The 17,869-nt window shown below is 41.4% G+C and overlaps 2 protein-coding genes across 3 annotated transcripts in view; one reads left to right on the top strand and one right to left on the bottom strand.

Annotated features, from left to right (window-relative positions):
* The first annotated feature begins 2,409 nt into the window (after window positions 1–2,409).
* ss18l2 (ss18, like 2) lies at window positions 2,410–4,177 on the top strand. The gene is made up of 4 exons (XM_063467546.1): window positions 2,410–2,611; window positions 3,457–3,533; window positions 3,616–3,700; window positions 3,789–4,177. The coding sequence occupies exons 1-4, from the start codon at window positions 2,543–2,545 to the stop codon at window positions 3,849–3,851; spliced, it is 294 nt and encodes a 97-aa protein (XP_063323616.1). The 5' UTR covers window positions 2,410–2,542; the 3' UTR covers window positions 3,852–4,177.
* Window positions 4,178–5,235: 1,058 nt separating this feature from the next.
* The window catches only part of LOC134631170 (granule associated Rac and RHOG effector protein 1-like), a 42,031-nt gene continuing 29,397 nt past the window's right edge, over window positions 5,236–17,869 (bottom strand). For both annotated transcript variants that reach the window (XM_063479232.1, XM_065471994.1), the window contains 7 exons: window positions 17,454–17,551; window positions 14,426–14,551; window positions 13,227–14,341; window positions 12,064–12,229; window positions 8,951–9,088; window positions 8,164–8,239; window positions 5,236–7,324 (listed from right to left, as the gene is read on the bottom strand). In XM_063479232.1, coding sequence (XP_063335302.1) covers window positions 7,001–7,324; window positions 8,164–8,239; window positions 8,951–9,088; window positions 12,064–12,229; window positions 13,227–14,341; window positions 14,426–14,551; window positions 17,454–17,551 — 2,043 coding nt within the window. In that variant the 3' untranslated portion in view covers window positions 5,236–7,000. The remainder of the gene's footprint in view (window positions 7,325–8,163; window positions 8,240–8,950; window positions 9,089–12,063; window positions 12,230–13,226; window positions 14,342–14,425; window positions 14,552–17,453; window positions 17,552–17,869) is intronic.

Raw genomic sequence — 17,869 nt, 5'->3', positions numbered from 1 at the left:
AAAGTTGGAGTATACGACCTGACCTGACCTAGCAAAAGCAGATAAGACATGACGAGAAAAGGGCCCACAGCTAACATGGAGAACGCAACAACAAACAGAGGGAGACTGAGGACTTCAATACACAGGCAGGATAACGAGAGGATGGAACAGGTGGGAACACAGCTGGGGACTAATCTGACATAACGAGAGAAACGAGACGTTTTCACAAGAAGTGCAAGTTCCCCTAGAGCAGGAGTCTCTATAACTCCAGTCCTCAAGACCTTCTGTAATGCACAGTAGTTCTTGAGGACTGGAGTTTGAGACCCCTGTCCTACAGTATTGGCCACTCCAACAATCAGAGGATTCCCTATGAGCAAGCATTAAGCGACAGTGGGAAGAAAAAACTCCCTTGTAATAGGAAGAAATCTCTGGCAGAACCAGGCTCAGGAAGGGACAGCCATCTGCCGCGACTGGTTGGGGTGGGGGGGACTGAAAATTAAAAAAAAAATAAATAAATATTGGAGCAAGTTGATTAATTTTTTGTTAAAATATTAAGCTGTTGTTATCAGGTTTAAAGGAGTATTGGGTTTGCATTGTTTGCAGTGTATTTCTGCTGTTGATTAGCTTTTCCAACCCCTGCTTGTGGTTTTGTCACTTGTCTGGGGTCAAAGAAGCAATGCTGGAGACTTTTGCCCCCCTCTGCTTCTCATTTTAATGCAGGGGGAACTCTCAGGCCAGGGTCAAAAAACAGATGCTTGAGAACCTCCAAGGGTTTGATGCGCTGGTTTGCATCCAAGGCCAACATCCGTTTAATCAGGCTTACCAATAAATCTGTGCCACTTTCAGGTCCTGTTCTAACCGTGATTACTTGTTTGAGGTCATCAAGATGCTGAAGAGTTATATGTCGAGTGTCCTTTGATTGGTATCCTGTCTCATACTGAAATTGCTCTTCTGTCTTAAATATCCAGCGCTGTTCGCTGTGGTCGTTTTTTCTGAAATAATATTCTGTGGCCATGCTACAGTCTAGAATATAATCTGGTGGCTGGCCCTGAGTGTCTATGATGAATTTTAAAACATCATAATCCATTTGCCCGCGGTAGAGTGGCAGCCCTATAGCAAGCTCCACAGCTACCAGCCCCAGAGACCACATGTCAATTGCTTCATTATATGGAATATGAAGCATAACTTCGGGTGCTCTATACCAAATCGTCTGCACAATGGTACCAGGAATCACTGCACACAGAGGACGTGCTAGGCCAAAGTCAATAACTTTGACTTTGACGGGAGACTCATGGCGGTTCACAACCATTATGTTTCCAGGTTTGAGGTCAGCATGCACTATTCCCAGAGAACTGAGGTGGTACAGAGCATTTGAAAGCTGATGTGAAATTGGCCTCACTTCTCTTATGGGGAGACCCTGGTGATTCCGATCCTGTATGTAGTCCCACAGGTTTTGATCAAGCAGTTCAAAATTTAAGCAGATGCACTCCTCGTGGAGGAAAAAGTCGTTCCACTTAACAATGTTGCAGGTATCGGCATCCAAGCGTCGCAGTTTCTCCAGGATGAAAATTTCCAATTTTGCCTGTTGCAAAATTTCAGGTTTGCTCTTGTTGATTTTAATAGCCACTGCTTGCTTGGTTTTTGTATTTTGACATGTGGTTACGAGACCAAAGGTGCCTTCTCCGAGGAAAGCTTCTACCTTGTAGTGGTTTCCCAAAATGCTCCCTTCAAATATTTCACATGACATGGTGAAATGTGTTTTTTTGCTCTTAAATTGGTGAGAAACGTTTGAAAATGGTTTTGGTTGCTGTTGTAAAACTCTATCAAAACCATTTCCAATGTTTTCTTTGTTGCTGTCAGGTCAAGGTCCACTATAATATATCACATGTAGGTCCTATCAAGGAGCGTTCAAGCATTCTAAAGTGTGTGTTTGTTTTGTGTGTGTGTGTGTGTGTGTGTGTGTGTGTGTGTGTGTGTGTGTGTGTGTGTGTGTGTTACATATTTGGGAAACAAGCAGTGGATCAGGCGTACCTAATCAAATGAGTGTATATGCAAATACACATACATACATGCACGCGAAAGACATCTTTATCAAGCTGAACGCCTGACAGTTCCTCCCCAGTTTATTGTTAATCTATCGAAACCTGCAACAAACTTGGGGATTCCTAAGTCAAAATTTCAATTAATTTATTTAAAGTTCGACTTAAAAACTACAATTTTTAGGTTGTCTTATTATTTATTATTATTAAAACTGCGACAGTACGTCGCTTCTTCTTTTTTACACATGCATGGCAAAAAAAGACTCTTTTCAGTGGAGGAAACGAGCTTCGTTAATCTAGCGTTCAGCCTTCGAAGCAATGGAGTGATCCATCTTTCTGCACATATCATCTTTGGTCGGCTCCCGCCCCTGACGTTTCCCTCGGCCGTTGGACAGGCGGCTTGCACGCTGGGCTGTACCTGCTTCCCCGTGTGTGAGTCGAACGTAATACGTCCCACGAAGAAGAAGCTCTCCGGTCAGCTGGCGCCGTAAAAGCGGAATCGTTGTAGTACGATTAAATTAAACATGTCGATTGTGTTTGTACCAAAGAAACTCAGAGGAAAAGCTACAGTCAACCAAGAGACGATACAGAGGGTAAGACACCAATAACGTATATTTTAGAAGCTTTTACGTTGCTTTTATGAATCGATCGTTCTTGGATTAGCAATTAGCTTGCTAACAGGTTAATACGTTCACCCTTATTTGGTGGAAAATTGGTAACCTTATCGCATTTGGCTGTTGACTTTTTACACGGACTTGTCCCGGTGACGGGTTTAGATAAAAATGTTAAAAGTGGTTGTGGTAGGGCCTTATCTTAACATGGTTCAATACTAGGGTGACCAACCGTCCTCTTTTTCCCGGATATGTCCTCTTTTCACGTTCCGTCCGGGGGGATTTTCGAGATTGATAAAAATGTCCGGGTTTCCGACAGAGGACCCGTGTGTGACGTCATCCCCGAACTGCTGCTTTGTGGGCGCTTGTTCTGAGCTCACAGACGGGACAGACAGCGCGCAGCAACGCGCCTAATGATGTTTAAAAGATCCCAAAGCGCAAGTCCATCTTTTCACACGAACTGCAAAAGAAATTTCCCTCGTACCGACCCAGTACTGGTAATTTTTCTTATGCAGATGAGGCATTATTTCTGTACCATTATTTAATTCCAGAGGCTTTTAAGGGTTTTTTTTGCACTTGTTGACTTGTAAAAGCCTGTATGACATATTTTATTTCACAATTCATTAACCGCACAGAGAACACATCGTTTAAATATGTTTCTTTAAGCAAGTTCTTCATGACTGAGCCAAGTGTCCTCTTTTTTGGAAATCAAAATACGGTCACCCTATTCAATACTCTGTGGAAACCTTTGTTATTTTTTTGCTGTAAGTGGCTTTACGCTCTCTAAATTTCTCTCTGGTACTGCCGGATTATCTGCTTTGTTCCAGTTACTGGATGAAAACGATCAGCTGATCAGATGCATTACAGAGTACATGCAGAAAGGACGCGCGGTGGAGTGTGTGCAGTAAGTTACACAAACCTCTCCTCCACTAATGCTGCTGATTGACTTCATAGTGGTGTTATTTATTTTTTCCATTTTTCAACAGATACCAACAGATTCTGCATCGCAACATTGTCTACCTGGCAACCATAGCTGATGCAAGTCCCGACAGTGCAGCTTCCACATCAAATGTAAACACAGCCCAGACAAAGAAGCAGCAGTAATAATGAGGATGGAGGTGGCTTGTTTCTAATGCTCTATTATTGTCTTCGTTTCTAGTGCACATCTAATGACACATCAGCTTCAGCAGCAGCTGTGAATGGGCACACAGAGGGCAGCTGATTGCAGTTTCTGTGACAGCTGCATTCTTCCTCAGAAGCACGTGATTGTGGTCATTTGACAGCATAATTGCACAGAAACTGCCAAGGTGGAGTTCACAAAACTTGGAGATGTGGACAATGGAAGCAGAGGATCCACCTCCTGTTATTTGTCAGGAAAATGGTCTCTAGCCTTGGCAGAAAATTCCCTCTCAAAGCACCCTGCCAGTCGAGAATGATCTCACAACAAAAAACGGTGTTCAGTATGAACTGTTTTCAGTGACGTAAACCATTTCAGGGTCATGTGCTGGATATCTGCGGACAAAATTGGAAACAAAATAAAATTTTATTTACACTAGTCACGAGTGCTTTTTGTCTCTAAAGATTTTATATTGTACTGATGCACACTATTACCCTGTTACGCCTGAATTATTCTGCAGAATCTGTACAACCTATAGTCAACCCAACACCTTCCTCAGCATTCATATCTGTGAAAGGTGTGTTAACAGCACTAGGTACTTAAATTTATAAGGAATGGGCACATCAGGCGTAGGGTTTCACAAGGGCTTGAAGTTATAGTAAACCTGAGGTGTAGAGTTCACATCCACTTAAATGCTTTCAGCAGGAGCATCTTTTATCACTCTGGTTTAGAACACCCCTGTAGTTTTTCTTTCCTCTCTGAGGCCTTGAGCTACAACTTGAAAGCAACCACACCTACATATATCCAAGTTACATTATACAGAAACTAACAACACAGGCTACAGTATACCCCCAGAAAGTTGCAGTTTTGTTTCAGAGGAAATCTTTGTTTGATATGGTGAGATACCATTCAGAGGCAGAAAGTAGCCAATCCGAGAGTTATTCAGCTCTCCTCATTGCATCTCTGGCAGATGGTCCAGCATCACTGCGTGTAGTTGTCTGTATTTTTTATCTTTTAGTTCTTAAAGCCCTAAGACGCCACACAAAAGCATATTTAGGGTTTAAACTAACCCTAAATTTAAAAAAAAAAAGGCTATTTAACCACATCCAGAATTTGCTGTTTTTCCAAAGGAATGTAACCCCCGCAAATTTTGAGGGTCAACTGTATCTCGATTAAGAAAGCTTCCTTGTCTTGTTTTGTGTCTCGGACATGCTGGAGAGATATCGTTCGCCTGGCTAAGAAATGGCTGTGTGTTCTCCCCATTTGGCGCTGGAGCATGCAGCTGTGAAGGGGGAGGTCTGGGCTTCTGTTTAGACTGCTGTCCCTGTAATCCAGGCCCAGATAAAAAGCAGACGATAGGTGAAGTAAGCGGGAGGAAAAAATGAAAACCAGCAAGAGACTTAAATTTATGTTAAAAAACAAAAAAAAAAAAAAAAAAAAACCAGACCAAAAAAACAAAACAAAAAAAAAAACGACAACAGCATTTTGAATTGCTAGTTATTTTTATTCATTTTTTGCATTGCTGGTACACTTGGAAAGATTCAGTTGCCAGCTCAAGAGAACAATAAGCAACATAAGCCAAGCAGCCCCCCTTCATATCTTCTATCAGGGCAACATGTTTTTATTATTATTTTTCTCTTTTTTTGTGTGTTTTTTTAGAAGCCACTAGTAAACCATTTGACACAGCTGAGAAGCTAACAGTTACAGTCCAAGGTCTGTACTGATGTCTTAAAAAAGGCTGCAACAGTTAGGGAGATAACACAGACAAAAAGCAACAAACCCTATATCTTGATTGTGCAAAGCACATTAACTATAAAAAGATATATATTTATATGTATATACAGCAAACAATTCTCTGTAAACATGTTAAGTATGTTAGTTTTCTGAAAACATGGTGTCATTTCATAAATACAGGCAACATTGGCATCCGCAAACATCACAAAAAGATAACATTCTGGGCTTTTAAATACAGCCCACTGCCATAGGAACGGAGGAAACAAGGGCTTGAAAAAATAAAACAACAACAACAAAAAACCCACCCTCGTTACACAATGTTTTAGTGTTTAGCATGGCATATTTGGTAACCTTTATAGATCGATGCTGTAGTTAAACTGTAGGAAAAACATGTGCTTTTTTCACATATTGGGAGGTGGAAAATAATGTTTTATGTAATGTCTGCAGGAATACTAACATACAGTATGGTATAACATGTAAGAAAATACAAAAATAAGATTAATACTGTCAATAATTGTACACAAAAATATTGTGTTATTAAACAAAGAAGAAACGTTAGGTTTATGGGAGTTAGTGTCAATCTGGAGCCAACAACTGCCAATTAGAGAAGAGGAAATGAAGATGTTCCCTAATGCTCACATCCAATAGGGTGTTTAACTTCATGTTGATCAATAATCTCAGACTGCCTCTCATCTCTTCAGCACCATTCGTCTTCCGAACAACGCTTTGGTTGGAAATAATATTCTGCAAGTGCTATCGATACCAACATGGCACATAGTTACTGCTATAACTCTTAACTCTGGTCAGTTGTTGAAAAAGTAGTGTATTTCTCTCAAATTACACCTCTGCAGTGACTTACTATATTTATGCTGAGCCTGCTCAAAGCCTCTTAATAAAAAGTACTAAATATTTATATTTCAACTTCACTATTTTACAAGCTATGAAACAGTAGATGGTAGCTGTATTCTGGGTCATCTTGCATGAGATTTGGCAGTTACAGCTATGTAGACACAGTATATTTATTACGGGCAAAATGAGAGCATTTTAAGCCCCTGCCCCCACCTACACACACACACACACACACACACACACACACACACACACACACACACACACACACACACACACACACACTTTTAGCTGCAGAAGCAAGTGGGTGACGGCTGTGCACGTCTCCAGCTCTTGTCTGAGGAAATTTCTGCTCGACAGACAGAGAAACGACCACCTGACTAACTGCTGCCAGCACGACATGCGCACCTTTCATGGTTAAAACATGGCAGTTTGAAAAACTTCAAAATACATCATTTTCTGATGGGGATGTTTGACATGGAAAAATATAGATACAAAAAAATGTCGAGCCAGTGTGTATACTTTACGTTGCCTGTGAGGCTTTTGAAGTTTTCCAATTCGCTGGGTGTGGAGTGTAATGGCTGTAGCTCGGCCCACTCAGTGGCTCATGTAACAGAGCTACGGGTCCTCTGTGGCACTTCACCATGGACTCGTTAGACATTAGATCGGGATCAGTACTGGTGAAGGTAGGAGGGTCTGTGCTCATGCTTGACGGGGAAGGATTTAAAGCCCTTGGTCATGGGTTTATGTTGCTGCTGTTGCTGCTGCTGCTGCTGCTGCTGGGTGAATGGAAAACCAGAGGAGATGCCGGTGGAGGGGGAGCAGTCGCTGGCAGTAGACCACACGGGAGACTGGAGCATTGGCATGGAGTCGCCCCACTGGGAGGAAGGAGGGATGTTCATCTGGTACAAGGAAGAGCTGGGATTGGGCATGGTGTTGGTGTGGGTGGAGTGTTGCCACGGTGCTTTGGGAGGCCAAGTTTTAGTTTTGCTGTCCTGTGGAGGAGGCCGGAAAATGACGAGTCAACATGCAATCAAAAATTGTAGAAATGGTTAAAGGCGTTTTTGTAATCATCTTCTGCTAACTGTTTCTAAACCTTCCCCACCAGGGGGCAGCATTTCACCAGTGCTCCTGCTCTTTTAATTTACAGCCCTACCCGAATCTCCTCAAGAGGTTTTGGCTTTTCCTAGACTGTAATTTTTCTCTCAACAGCCATCTTTTAATGTATGTGTGTAAAACACGGATGTAGCTTCTGGGTTTGAGAATGAAGAGGAATTGAACGTGACTTAATCTGACATTTGTGACTTCAGTAAGTATTTTCCTGGTGACTTTATAATCGCAATCACTACTTTCAGATCATATTAAACAGAATATTAGGCTCATTTTGTAAATCCAGGTAATTCCAAGAGTCAGAAAGGAGGATTTCATGGGAATGTTCACAGCAATCTATTATGCACTTCTAGAGCCAATTCCTACCCTTGCTTGAAAACGCTTCATAACGGGACTTCCCTAACCAATCCATGACGTCATGGTGGCTACATCCACTGTGTGTTACTGTTAATGACCTGCCTGGTTATACGGATGTTACACCGACTCATTGCAGAATCCTGTGGTGCAAACAGGTATTGCATAAAAGTATGATCTGGGCGTAGTTCAGCTGATACCTAGACATTTAGGACCAAGTCATAGCAGCTGTTTGTTCACATTCGTTTGACACATTTATTATTTTGGGGGAGTTCCTAAACCATTCTTAAACACAGGAATCTATAATTAGTCCAGCGTAAAATAAAATGAAGTGTGACATTTCACTGGCACAGAGGGGTTCAAACTTTACCTGGCTATCGTCGCCGATGTGATGGAGAGGTGGTGAAGGCAGAGTGCACACCTCAGGCTCACCACAACTGTGTTTCCTGAGGACAGAGAAATCTACACTGAACATACTCACAAAGAGTATCTGATGAATGCTAAACTGCAGCAGATATTTTTACTGAGATAAACACGATGACCTACGGAGCCACGCAAGGGACATGGGAGAAAAAAAAATTAAGATGAACTTTTGCGAGCAAAAGTTTTGCGAGATCTCACAAAATAGACTGCATACTTCGCAGGTCACATTTGAAGGCCGAGTCGGTGTATCCTTCGTAACCCAACCTATCCCAGAATTCATAGCGCGGCCCAGCCAATTCGTTTCCAACAATGGCGGCAGCTACTTAGTTTTAATATTACTCTTTGTGGGTCACAAAATAAACTTTTAAGATATTTTGAGGCGTGAATGTAGCTGTGTAAATGTCAAATATTTGCTCGGTTTATCATGACACCACATATTTGCAAAAGTGCTCCGACGTTTTAGGAGACGTCTGTTACCCACCATCTCGAAGCTAACGGGAGGTCGAGGCTCACTACAGCCGGGGGGAACACTGCACTCCCGGCACATTGTGACTCGACCTCCCGGTCAGCTTCGAGCTGGCGGCCTCTGCAGAATGCGGCCAAAACTTTTGCGAGATCTTGCAAAACTTCAGCTTTATTTTTTTTTCTCCCATGTCCCTTGCGAGGCTCCGTAATGACCAAACCAGGAAGACAGAACAAGATAAACAACACAAGTGGATGACTTTCAGACTTACCGCCTTTGTTTAACTGCAGCCACCAGGTCTGGCCCAGAAAACATGGAGAACAGACTGTCACCATTGGCTGAAGATGTCTCGTCACTAGAGCTGGCCGAGTCCCCCTGATTGGCTGACCAGCCGCTGTTTACAGCATCACTGTGGGCACAACCAGAGAAGGTGTTAGCAATTTCTCTATTAGCCTGTGATGGCTGCACTTACAGCCACACAGTGGTAATACCCACCATGTTAGTGTAGAGGCTTATAAGTAACATTGCATTCACATTTGTCTTTCTTTAAATATAGGAATTAATTTACAGGACAATAAATAACTGGTTTTGGTTTAGAGTTAATTCACATATCCACATAACACTGCATTCTAAAATAAGTGCGCACATTTTAGTTTACACTGTTATGTATGATTAATCTTTTGTTTTCTGAGTTACCTTAGTTGCAGCTGTTCCAGTCCCTTGATTAAGGAGCCAAGAGGTGGAAAAGGGGCGGAGCGAGCTTTAAAGGAAGACTGCTAATTGGTTCATGCCATAACTCTGGACCACGGGGGGGAATTGGAGTTCATTATGTTTGGTTTAGTTAGGTTTTGTGTGTTTTACCCCTTCTCCTGTTTTTGTGGGCTGATCAGCCACTATTTAAGTTTCCCCTTTGTCTCGTTAAGTTAGGTCAGTTTGTTTGAGTTATCAGTAGTGTTGTCAACTTTGAGTAGAGTTCTGTTATCTTTTATGGGCCCAAGATTTTGATTCTTTTTGCATGATTTAACCAATTATGTTTTTTGGGTTAAATAAAAAATCTTTTTTTTGGACTTTAACCTGTGCCTAAGTTTCCTTCACTGCTCGGTCCATCACATAGCTACTAAAAATTGTGTATAACAAAACCAACAAAATTAGACAACTTAAACATATGAATTTAAAGCCCAGTATCTCTCGGCCTTTATTCAAAGCAAAAGCTGCATAAAAGTGATACATTTTTGCATAGGGTTTAAAAGTGAGATTGCATAACTGCAATGATGGTTTGTTTACTTCTATCTGCTTGCATCTGTGAGCAGGATGGTGTGTCACATGTGGGTGGAATTAAACAAGAGCACCCAGGATAAACATGCTAAATGCCTCACTTATTGCTGATGTTGGACAAATTAATAACATAATCAAAACATCACATGACACAGTTTGACAGTTTAAAACTATGCCGGTGCCCACGACGATGAAAGCTTTTACATTTCAAAACAAATGTACCATATGTAAAACCCATCAGTATGCTGGTTCTCAAACTACTAAAAGTCAGACATCCCTGCATTGCAAACATACAAACAGGAAAGCACTGATCTGTACTTGTCACATTTGAGAATCAGCAGGATGCTGCATGCTGCTGTCATTTACAGCTTTTGGTTTTAAAATGTGAAGTTGCTGATACATGCATGCTTTCTAATGGCCACAAGGGGGTGACCTGTGTTGGTTGCAAAAAGACTTCCAGTCTCATAAAAATCTATGGGGCAAACAGCCCCCTGCCCTGACCTCTGTACACACTTTACTGTTGACTTCATAGGCTCTTGGCTCTGGGAGCAAAGTCCATTTATTTATCTGTGGTTAAGAGTATATGATTTTGTCAAGGCTACATCAACAGAAGATAGAACAATATTGTACTGCATTTTACTTTATTTTGTATAGAGTATTTCTCTTTTTTTTCCTAAATGACTTTCTGGATGCTGTTTACATAATTTAAATTAATTGGACAAAACAAACACTTTTAAAAGTCCTCAAAAACACCTTTGTGCTAGTTGCCTCACAGGAGCACTGCCATAATGACAGACACACAGAGACAGACTCTCAAAGTGAAAACAATGTCAGGAATGCAACCATGGCTGGCCAATCAAAGGAATGATATCAGCAGAAACAAATGTTTGAGCTAAAAGATGATAACAGCTCCTCAGGCAGATTTATCCAGAGCTTAGGTGCTCCAACAGCAGAACCATGATCTGCTAATCTTAAATTCAGAGACATCAACAGCAAGAAGGTTCTTATCTGCCTCAGGCTGTGCACACAGTGGCAGGGGAGAGTAGCTCTGAGATGCTATCTGAAACCTGGTCACAACAAACCTTAAAGCCAATCACTAAAATCTTATAAATCAATCCCTGTAAGTGCAGTGCTGCTAAAAGTCTCCTCCTAAAAACAACTCACTACCAGTTTGTGTTATAAGAAAAATACTTTTTTTTAATTGAATGTTTGATGTTAAGATTTTTACCTATAATAGACCGAGTGTAACTGAATTTTAAGACCAAAACTGACATTTGTTGATTGACTGATTTTCTTTTGCTTTCTGACATACAAAAAATAAAGAAATTATCTTAACATTTGCTGCGGTTCTTATTACTGGTTTACGTGCATGAATGACCTTAACTACGACAAACTATGCAAAGTAAATATTCATAACATGGTTTCTTTTCTTTAATTTTTCATTTATCAGTCATTATGAATGCTGACAGAGATAGTATTAGCTGTTTGCCAGTCTGACATATAATACTGATCGGTCAGATCCCAACAATAAACAAACGACATGCTATAATCAGAAAGCTCAATGGTATCAGTTTCTTTCCATTTATCATTTTTTTAAGTAATACTTTTCTACAAAGGTTTGTTTAGGTTCAGTTTTAAACAGAAGCATGGAAGGAAAAGGATGAAAAACATGATGACTATGATGACTTTATTACAATTTGTTTACTGATATTTTTTGAGTTAAAATGATAACAGAATACTGTAGAATTCACTTAGACATACCCAAAGTTTTAAAATGTATTTTTTCGTACTGTTAAACCAAAGACCAGCTGTTTTTTTAAATAGTAATGGACACATATTATAAAATGTAATTTATTTGTAGAATTGGTGTTTTTTTAACCAATAACATAAAAGCATTTTTAGAATCTCTGTCACATATAAGTGAAACAGCATAGGTTGAATAACTAAAACCATGCATCATAAAAAAGCCCTTACTCTGATTCTAGTTGAAATAGCTTGGTTGATTGAGGGTCATTATATATTCTTAAACATCCCTATGTGGAACACGTGCTAAAATGTCAACTTGTCTGGCAATGAATGAGTGGTAAAAGCAGATGTATGGGTACCAACCCCTCGCTGAAGTATTCTGGGTGGGACCAGGTCCTGTGCTGCTCATCAGGCATTGGCCAGTTGCTGCGCGTGTTGCTGGGGCGGCGAATGTGCTGTACCTGCCGTTTCTGCTGCATGGCCTGACTGACGCCGGCGACGTAACGTGCAAACTCCGGGTCCGAGCCAACTGCGTGTGGAAAGGGAGGATAAACACAACTATGAGTTTCTGACACCCTCAGCTTTTCTCTTTCGCTCCCTGGAGCTCAATCTATTCAGCCAGACTGTCTACCATAGCAGAAAAATCACAATAGCCTTAAGTCAACTCTTAACAATGGGCCTCGACGCAATCAAAAGAGTGTGCTGCACTGTAAAAAATATAACTGACACAAGCTAAATTCAGCGCAGATCACCAACTTACAGTTGTAGCCACACTTAGAGGAAAACAACTTCTCATCCTACCTGACCAATATTGATATCAGGTGTCTTATGTCACCCTTCAGGTTTTAAGAAAAATCTGCTCAATTTAATCAAATTAGAGTATCTTTTATGTACTGTAGTAATATTTGTCTGGTAGTCGCATCTTTATTTTTGATATCAACTGATGTTTGAAAGCTAATTTTCTTTTATGACACAATTAAGATTTGAATTTAAATTAAAAACTTTTTACAGTCAGCTTGATACCCACTACCATCTTCTTAATGGTTTCAGCTTGATTGTACTGTAGGGAGACTCAGGCCACCCACACCCCTTTCCTGAACATTTGTCTCCAGCTATACCTTTCAAAGTGTTAGAGACACTACTACGTTTCTCTGAGGTTTTAAAATAATGAAAGTCAGTGCCATCAATGCTGCAGGATTAGCTGAAACTTAACCTAACCCAGTGAAAGAAAACTAAATAAAAGGCTCTTTGGTTTGTTCCCTCATCTCATCACAATCAACATTATTTGTTTATTTAATAAGAACATAGTATGTTAATGGATATCACTACCAAAATGCATAATGCAAGTAACAAAAAATGGTGAATTTAGTCATCCTGATTTTTGTGCTCTCAACTTCTTCATATACTGGATGTGAGTGTCTGGCTTCTTTTTAACTTAAAGAGTTGAGCTGTTCTCATATAAATAAATTTTCACTCTGTTTCATATGGATGTAAACTCAGACATGAAACTGTAAGGTAAACATCACCTGCTGGGTCGAAGGGCAATGTGTCCCCCAGGACTCCAAACACTCCCTCACTCTGGTCCCGGTTGGGCCATGTATTGTTACGAGGTCCTTGGGGTTTCTGACCCAGCATCTCTGACATGACACTGTCCATGTAGGTGCTGACCAAGCCCAGACTGTACAGGTCTGAGCTCAAGTCTGGCAGTCCAGATGATGCCCACTGCCCAATGGGACCTAGGGGTGATAGCCCTGCTGGGGGTCCTTGCGGTGGAGGCTGTTGCCCAGAAGTGCCCAGCCACTTGCTTGCCACTCTTTGTTGTGGTAAGACCTGGGGTGGGGTTTGCTGGGGAGGAAGCTGCGGGGGAGGCGCTTGTTGTTGAGTGATGGGCTGCAGGAGGTGCTGGTAGTAGAGGTGCTGGGCCTGTGGGGAGGGCTGCTGAGGTGGTGGAGGAGGGGGTTGCTGCTGCTGCTGGGGCTGTTGTTGCTGTGGGGGAGGCGGCTGTGGATTAGGCTGAGGCTGTTGTTTCTGTACTGGCTGTGAAGGTTGAGGCTGGGGCTGAGGCAGGGTCTGAGCTGGAGGCTGTAGGGCACTGTGAGAGATTGATGAGGTGGCTTGTGAAGGACCACTTGGGGGCTTCAGCTCAGCAGGATTAGCAGAAGCCACAGAGTTCCTCCTCTTGACCAGGGGTGAGGCTTGCTGGGATTTGCCCATGTTGAATCCTGAGAGAAAGTCAATGACATCCTGCATCTCTTGGTCTGTGGGCAGGTTCATCCCCTGGTCTTCAGAAACTGAACCGTTGGCCAGCTGGTTTTGTTGAGTGGAGTCAGAGGTACAAGGCAGGCTGCCCATCTGCAGGATGCTCTGTAGCCTCCCATCACTGTGGCCCAGGCCTTTTGCCTTGTCCTCAGAGTTACTGGTTGTTAGCATGCTGCGAGATGGAGTACTAGGGATGGAAAAACTGCCTCCGCTATTTGAGCTGGATGAGACTTTCTTTGTGAACTTGGAAGTCAGCTTTGATATAGTTTTGGGCAGTCCACTAGAGGTCTTGGAGCTGGTACCTGGAGGCAAGTCAGTGGGGCTGCCATAGTCTGGGCTCTCTCTCTGTAGCTGTATCTGAATAGTGGGCAAGGCTTGCTCTCTTTTGTGGACAGGAGAAAAGAAATGTGTGTTAGCTAGTCAAAACATGGAATGAAATAGTTAATCATTACTAATATCTACTCACTTTCTCTCCTTCCACCTGTTGATGTCAAACACCGCTGTGTAAAGCACGTCTACGAGACCAAGTGTCTTCTCTGGGTCCAAGCTTCGCTGGAGTAAGGACATAGTAGCTGGGTCCTCCTTCAAACACCTGAACCCAAAGACAAAAATATTCACAACAGGACAGGACATGATCTGTGACTCCAACAATATGTCTTACACATACAGGCTCAGGTGAGATGAATATCTGGCACGTGATATTTATAAACAAGAAAAGATCCCACACTTCCTTTTAGTCAAATAAAAAAACTCAAACTCATCACAAAACTATGTACTGTGACATGACACAGAGGTTTTAAGAATAAATATCCCCTATTCCCTAAAATAATACTTGCTTTGACTAGTTTGCCTTGATTTACAACACACATAATATCAGCATTGCATTTATAATGGTGCTGGAAGAAATGCTTTCTTCCAGCACCATTATAAAAGTGCTCTGAATCAAAAACCAGTTTGACTTTTCTAACACCACAAATGCCAATGATATGGCTCAGTTTTTAAGTACAGAGCATTTACACAAAAATCTCTTATATACTACCTAAGTATGAAGGCACTAACCAGCATTTCACTGTTTATTAAATATTTTATATCAAACACATTCTCAATTCCTCTTGAGCCTTAAGCTTTAAAGTCTGTATAAAACTGTCCAAATCAACAGCATGTGTTGATTTGTTCCATAATGCCAACTTTCTCTTGCCTTCAATTTTCAACCGTCTCCAACAGTCTAGATATCTATGTTACTTGTCTGTTTACTAAAGGGCTGTACATTCTGCTGTCTGCACAAACCCACAATGAAAAGGTTCACGTGTAGGTGTGCTTGAAAATGTACAGCTGATGCAATAAGTAAAGTTGAAGTTCTGCAGTGTAAGAGCAGTTTCTTTGTTTTTTTGTCATGTATTTAAACATCAGCATTGGCCACAGAATTTGTAAAAGATGAATAAAGCTTCATGTTCTGAAAAGTGAAGCCAACACATTAATACTTTAAACCTGTATTCTTGTTAATGGCCAGCAGGGGGCAACTCCTCTGGCTGCAAAAATACTTCCTGTTGTAAAGAAGTTTATTCAAAAAAACAAAGAAAAAAAAAAACTTTCAGCTCTCTTGGTCTGTGATCCCAGTAAACACTTTTCTGATGACTGCAGATTATGCTCATGTCTGTCCCCTGTTTCACAATAAGATCCAGCCCGTCTTTCATCCTGTCTGGTTCCAGGCATCATAACTTGTCTTCAAAAACTAGTGGTTGGCCTCATCAATCTTATTTATTTATTTTATTTATTTATTTATTTTTAAATAAGTCTATGGCTGATATTTGCCATCATAAAACCAACTGCCAAATAAGACAGCACTGTTTGGTCTTTACATCTGGGATGCAGCTTTTTAAGGTTGACTAAATTTACACTTATTAAAAGCCAGTGTGATGAGGAACTGATAGAGTCCCGATCAAAAGTTTAAGACCACTTCAAAAATGGGGGAAAAAAAATAATTTTCCATGGTTGGATCTTAACAAGGTTCCAAGTAGAGCTTTAACATGCAACAAGAAGAAACGGGAGTCAGACAAAACATTTTTTGAGCATGCAATTTATTGAAAACAATGCTCCACCGTTATTGTAGATCACTTCAAAAATTCGTTGCAGCATGTTTGATGCAAGCGTTTCCATGAGGTGCCTGGAAACATTTCTCCAAGTGTTGAAGATGGCTGCACGAAGGGCATCTACTTCCCTTGCTATCCATCCCCAAAGGTTTTCAATTGGATTTAGATCAGGGGAACATGCTGGATGTTCCCCTGTTATTCTCCTGCAAGTAGTCCCTTGTCCTCCGGGCATTGTGTACTGTAGTGTCGTCCTGCTGAAAAACCCAGTCGTTACCATAGAGATGAGGGGCCTCAGTCATGAAGGATGCTCTCTGCAACATGTGGACATAGCCAGCGGCCATTTGACACCCCTGCACCTCCTGAAGCTCCATTGTTCCATTAAAGGAAAACACCCCAGACCATTATGGCGCGCCCTCCACTGTGGCGTGTAGAAAACATCTCAGATGGGATCTGCTTGTCATGCCAGCAACGTTGCAAACCATCAGGACCATCAAGGTTAAATTTTTTCTCATCAGAAAATAAAACTTTCTTCCACTTTTCAGTGTCCCATGTTTGGTGCTCTCTTGCAAAGTCCAAATGGTCAGGTCTGTGGTGTTCAAGGAGACATTTTTTGTTTTTCAAGCCCTTCAGCCTCAGATGCAGACTGATGTTATGGGGCTGCAGTTGGCACCACTAACCGCCTTAATTTGGGTTGAGGATCGTCCAGTGTCTTGACAGACAGCCAATTGGATCCTCTGGCTCAGAGCTGGTGAAATTTCTTTGGGTCTTCACTTGACTTTTTTGCTCCATAACCCTCAAGTTCTTCCACATGAAATTCCACATGATTGTCTTACTGCGCCCCACCTCAGCAGCAATGGCACACTGCGAGAGACCCTGCTTATGCAGTTCAACAACCCGACCACGTTCATAAAGGGAAAGGTTTTTTGCCTTTGCCATCAGAACGTCATCACAGTGTGACTACCTGACAGAAAGATCCACATTTTTGCACAGGTTTGGCCCTTTAAAGGCATGTGGTCTGAAACTTCTGATCAGCTGTAAAACATTAGCTATTTAAACTGTTTCAGTTTAAGTGTTGTCTTCAATAAAATGCATGCTCAAAAAATGTTTTGTCTCACTCCTGTTTCTTCTTGTTGCATGTTGAAGCTCTACTTGGAACCTTGTTAAGATCCAACAATGCAAAATATGATTTTCTGGCATTTTTCAAGTGGTCTTAAACTTTTGATCGTGACTGTAGTAAACAGTCCAGGTACCTGTTTTAATTATGATTTCCTGGCAAAAAGGCTGAATAACATGTATACAAACAAAAAACAATGAAAAAATGTATACATATTACCTATATGCCACGTTAAAAAAAACCCCTCAAAAAACACAACTTGTGCGTTGCATTTCTCACGGTGTACTCACCATGTAGAAGGAACCTGGACCACCACCTTGGATCCCTCCAGAGTGATCTGGGGAGCATAGGCCTCCTTGTTCTCAATCTGCGCAGTATCGACAACCACCTGACAGGACACAGAAATACCCCTCTGTTAGCCATCTTAACCTTTCCTGCCATTTCTTGCCATTATTGTGAATTATCTTCTGAAAAAAAGTAGTGCTGGAGTGCTGCTAAGTTTTTTTTGCTATTTTTTTTTTCCACAAAGTTTTTCTTTTCAAATTGTTGCACCATTTCCCTCTGTATATCTTGTAGCTCTCTTAACTTCGGTACAGGAATATAATTAAAATCGCGGTAAAAACTGACCCAACGTACACTCACATCTTCCACCCATCTGCAGTGCAGTGGTCCAATGCACTAGGTTACAAAAACTGAAATGCAAGAC

Source organism: Pelmatolapia mariae, linkage group LG1 (assembly GCF_036321145.2).
Source record: "Pelmatolapia mariae isolate MD_Pm_ZW linkage group LG1, Pm_UMD_F_2, whole genome shotgun sequence".
In the NCBI taxonomy this organism is placed as follows: Eukaryota; Metazoa; Chordata; class Actinopteri; order Cichliformes; family Cichlidae; genus Pelmatolapia; species Pelmatolapia mariae.
The sequence above is the reverse complement of the archived record's forward strand: the minus strand, read 5'-3'. Positions and strand labels throughout refer to the sequence as shown.

Excerpts from the sequence above, each read along its gene's own strand:
- ss18l2 (XM_063467546.1), top strand. The coding sequence starts at position 2,543 with ATGTCGATTGTGTTTGTACCAAAGAAACTCAGAGGAAAAGCTACAGTC. Across the intron at positions 2,612-3,456 it reads ACCAAGAGACGATACAGAGG|TTACTGGATGAAAACGATCA; the intron begins GTAAGACACCAA and ends GCTTTGTTCCAG. Across the intron at positions 3,534-3,615 it reads CGCGCGGTGGAGTGTGTGCA|ATACCAACAGATTCTGCATC; the intron begins GTAAGTTACACA and ends ATTTTTCAACAG.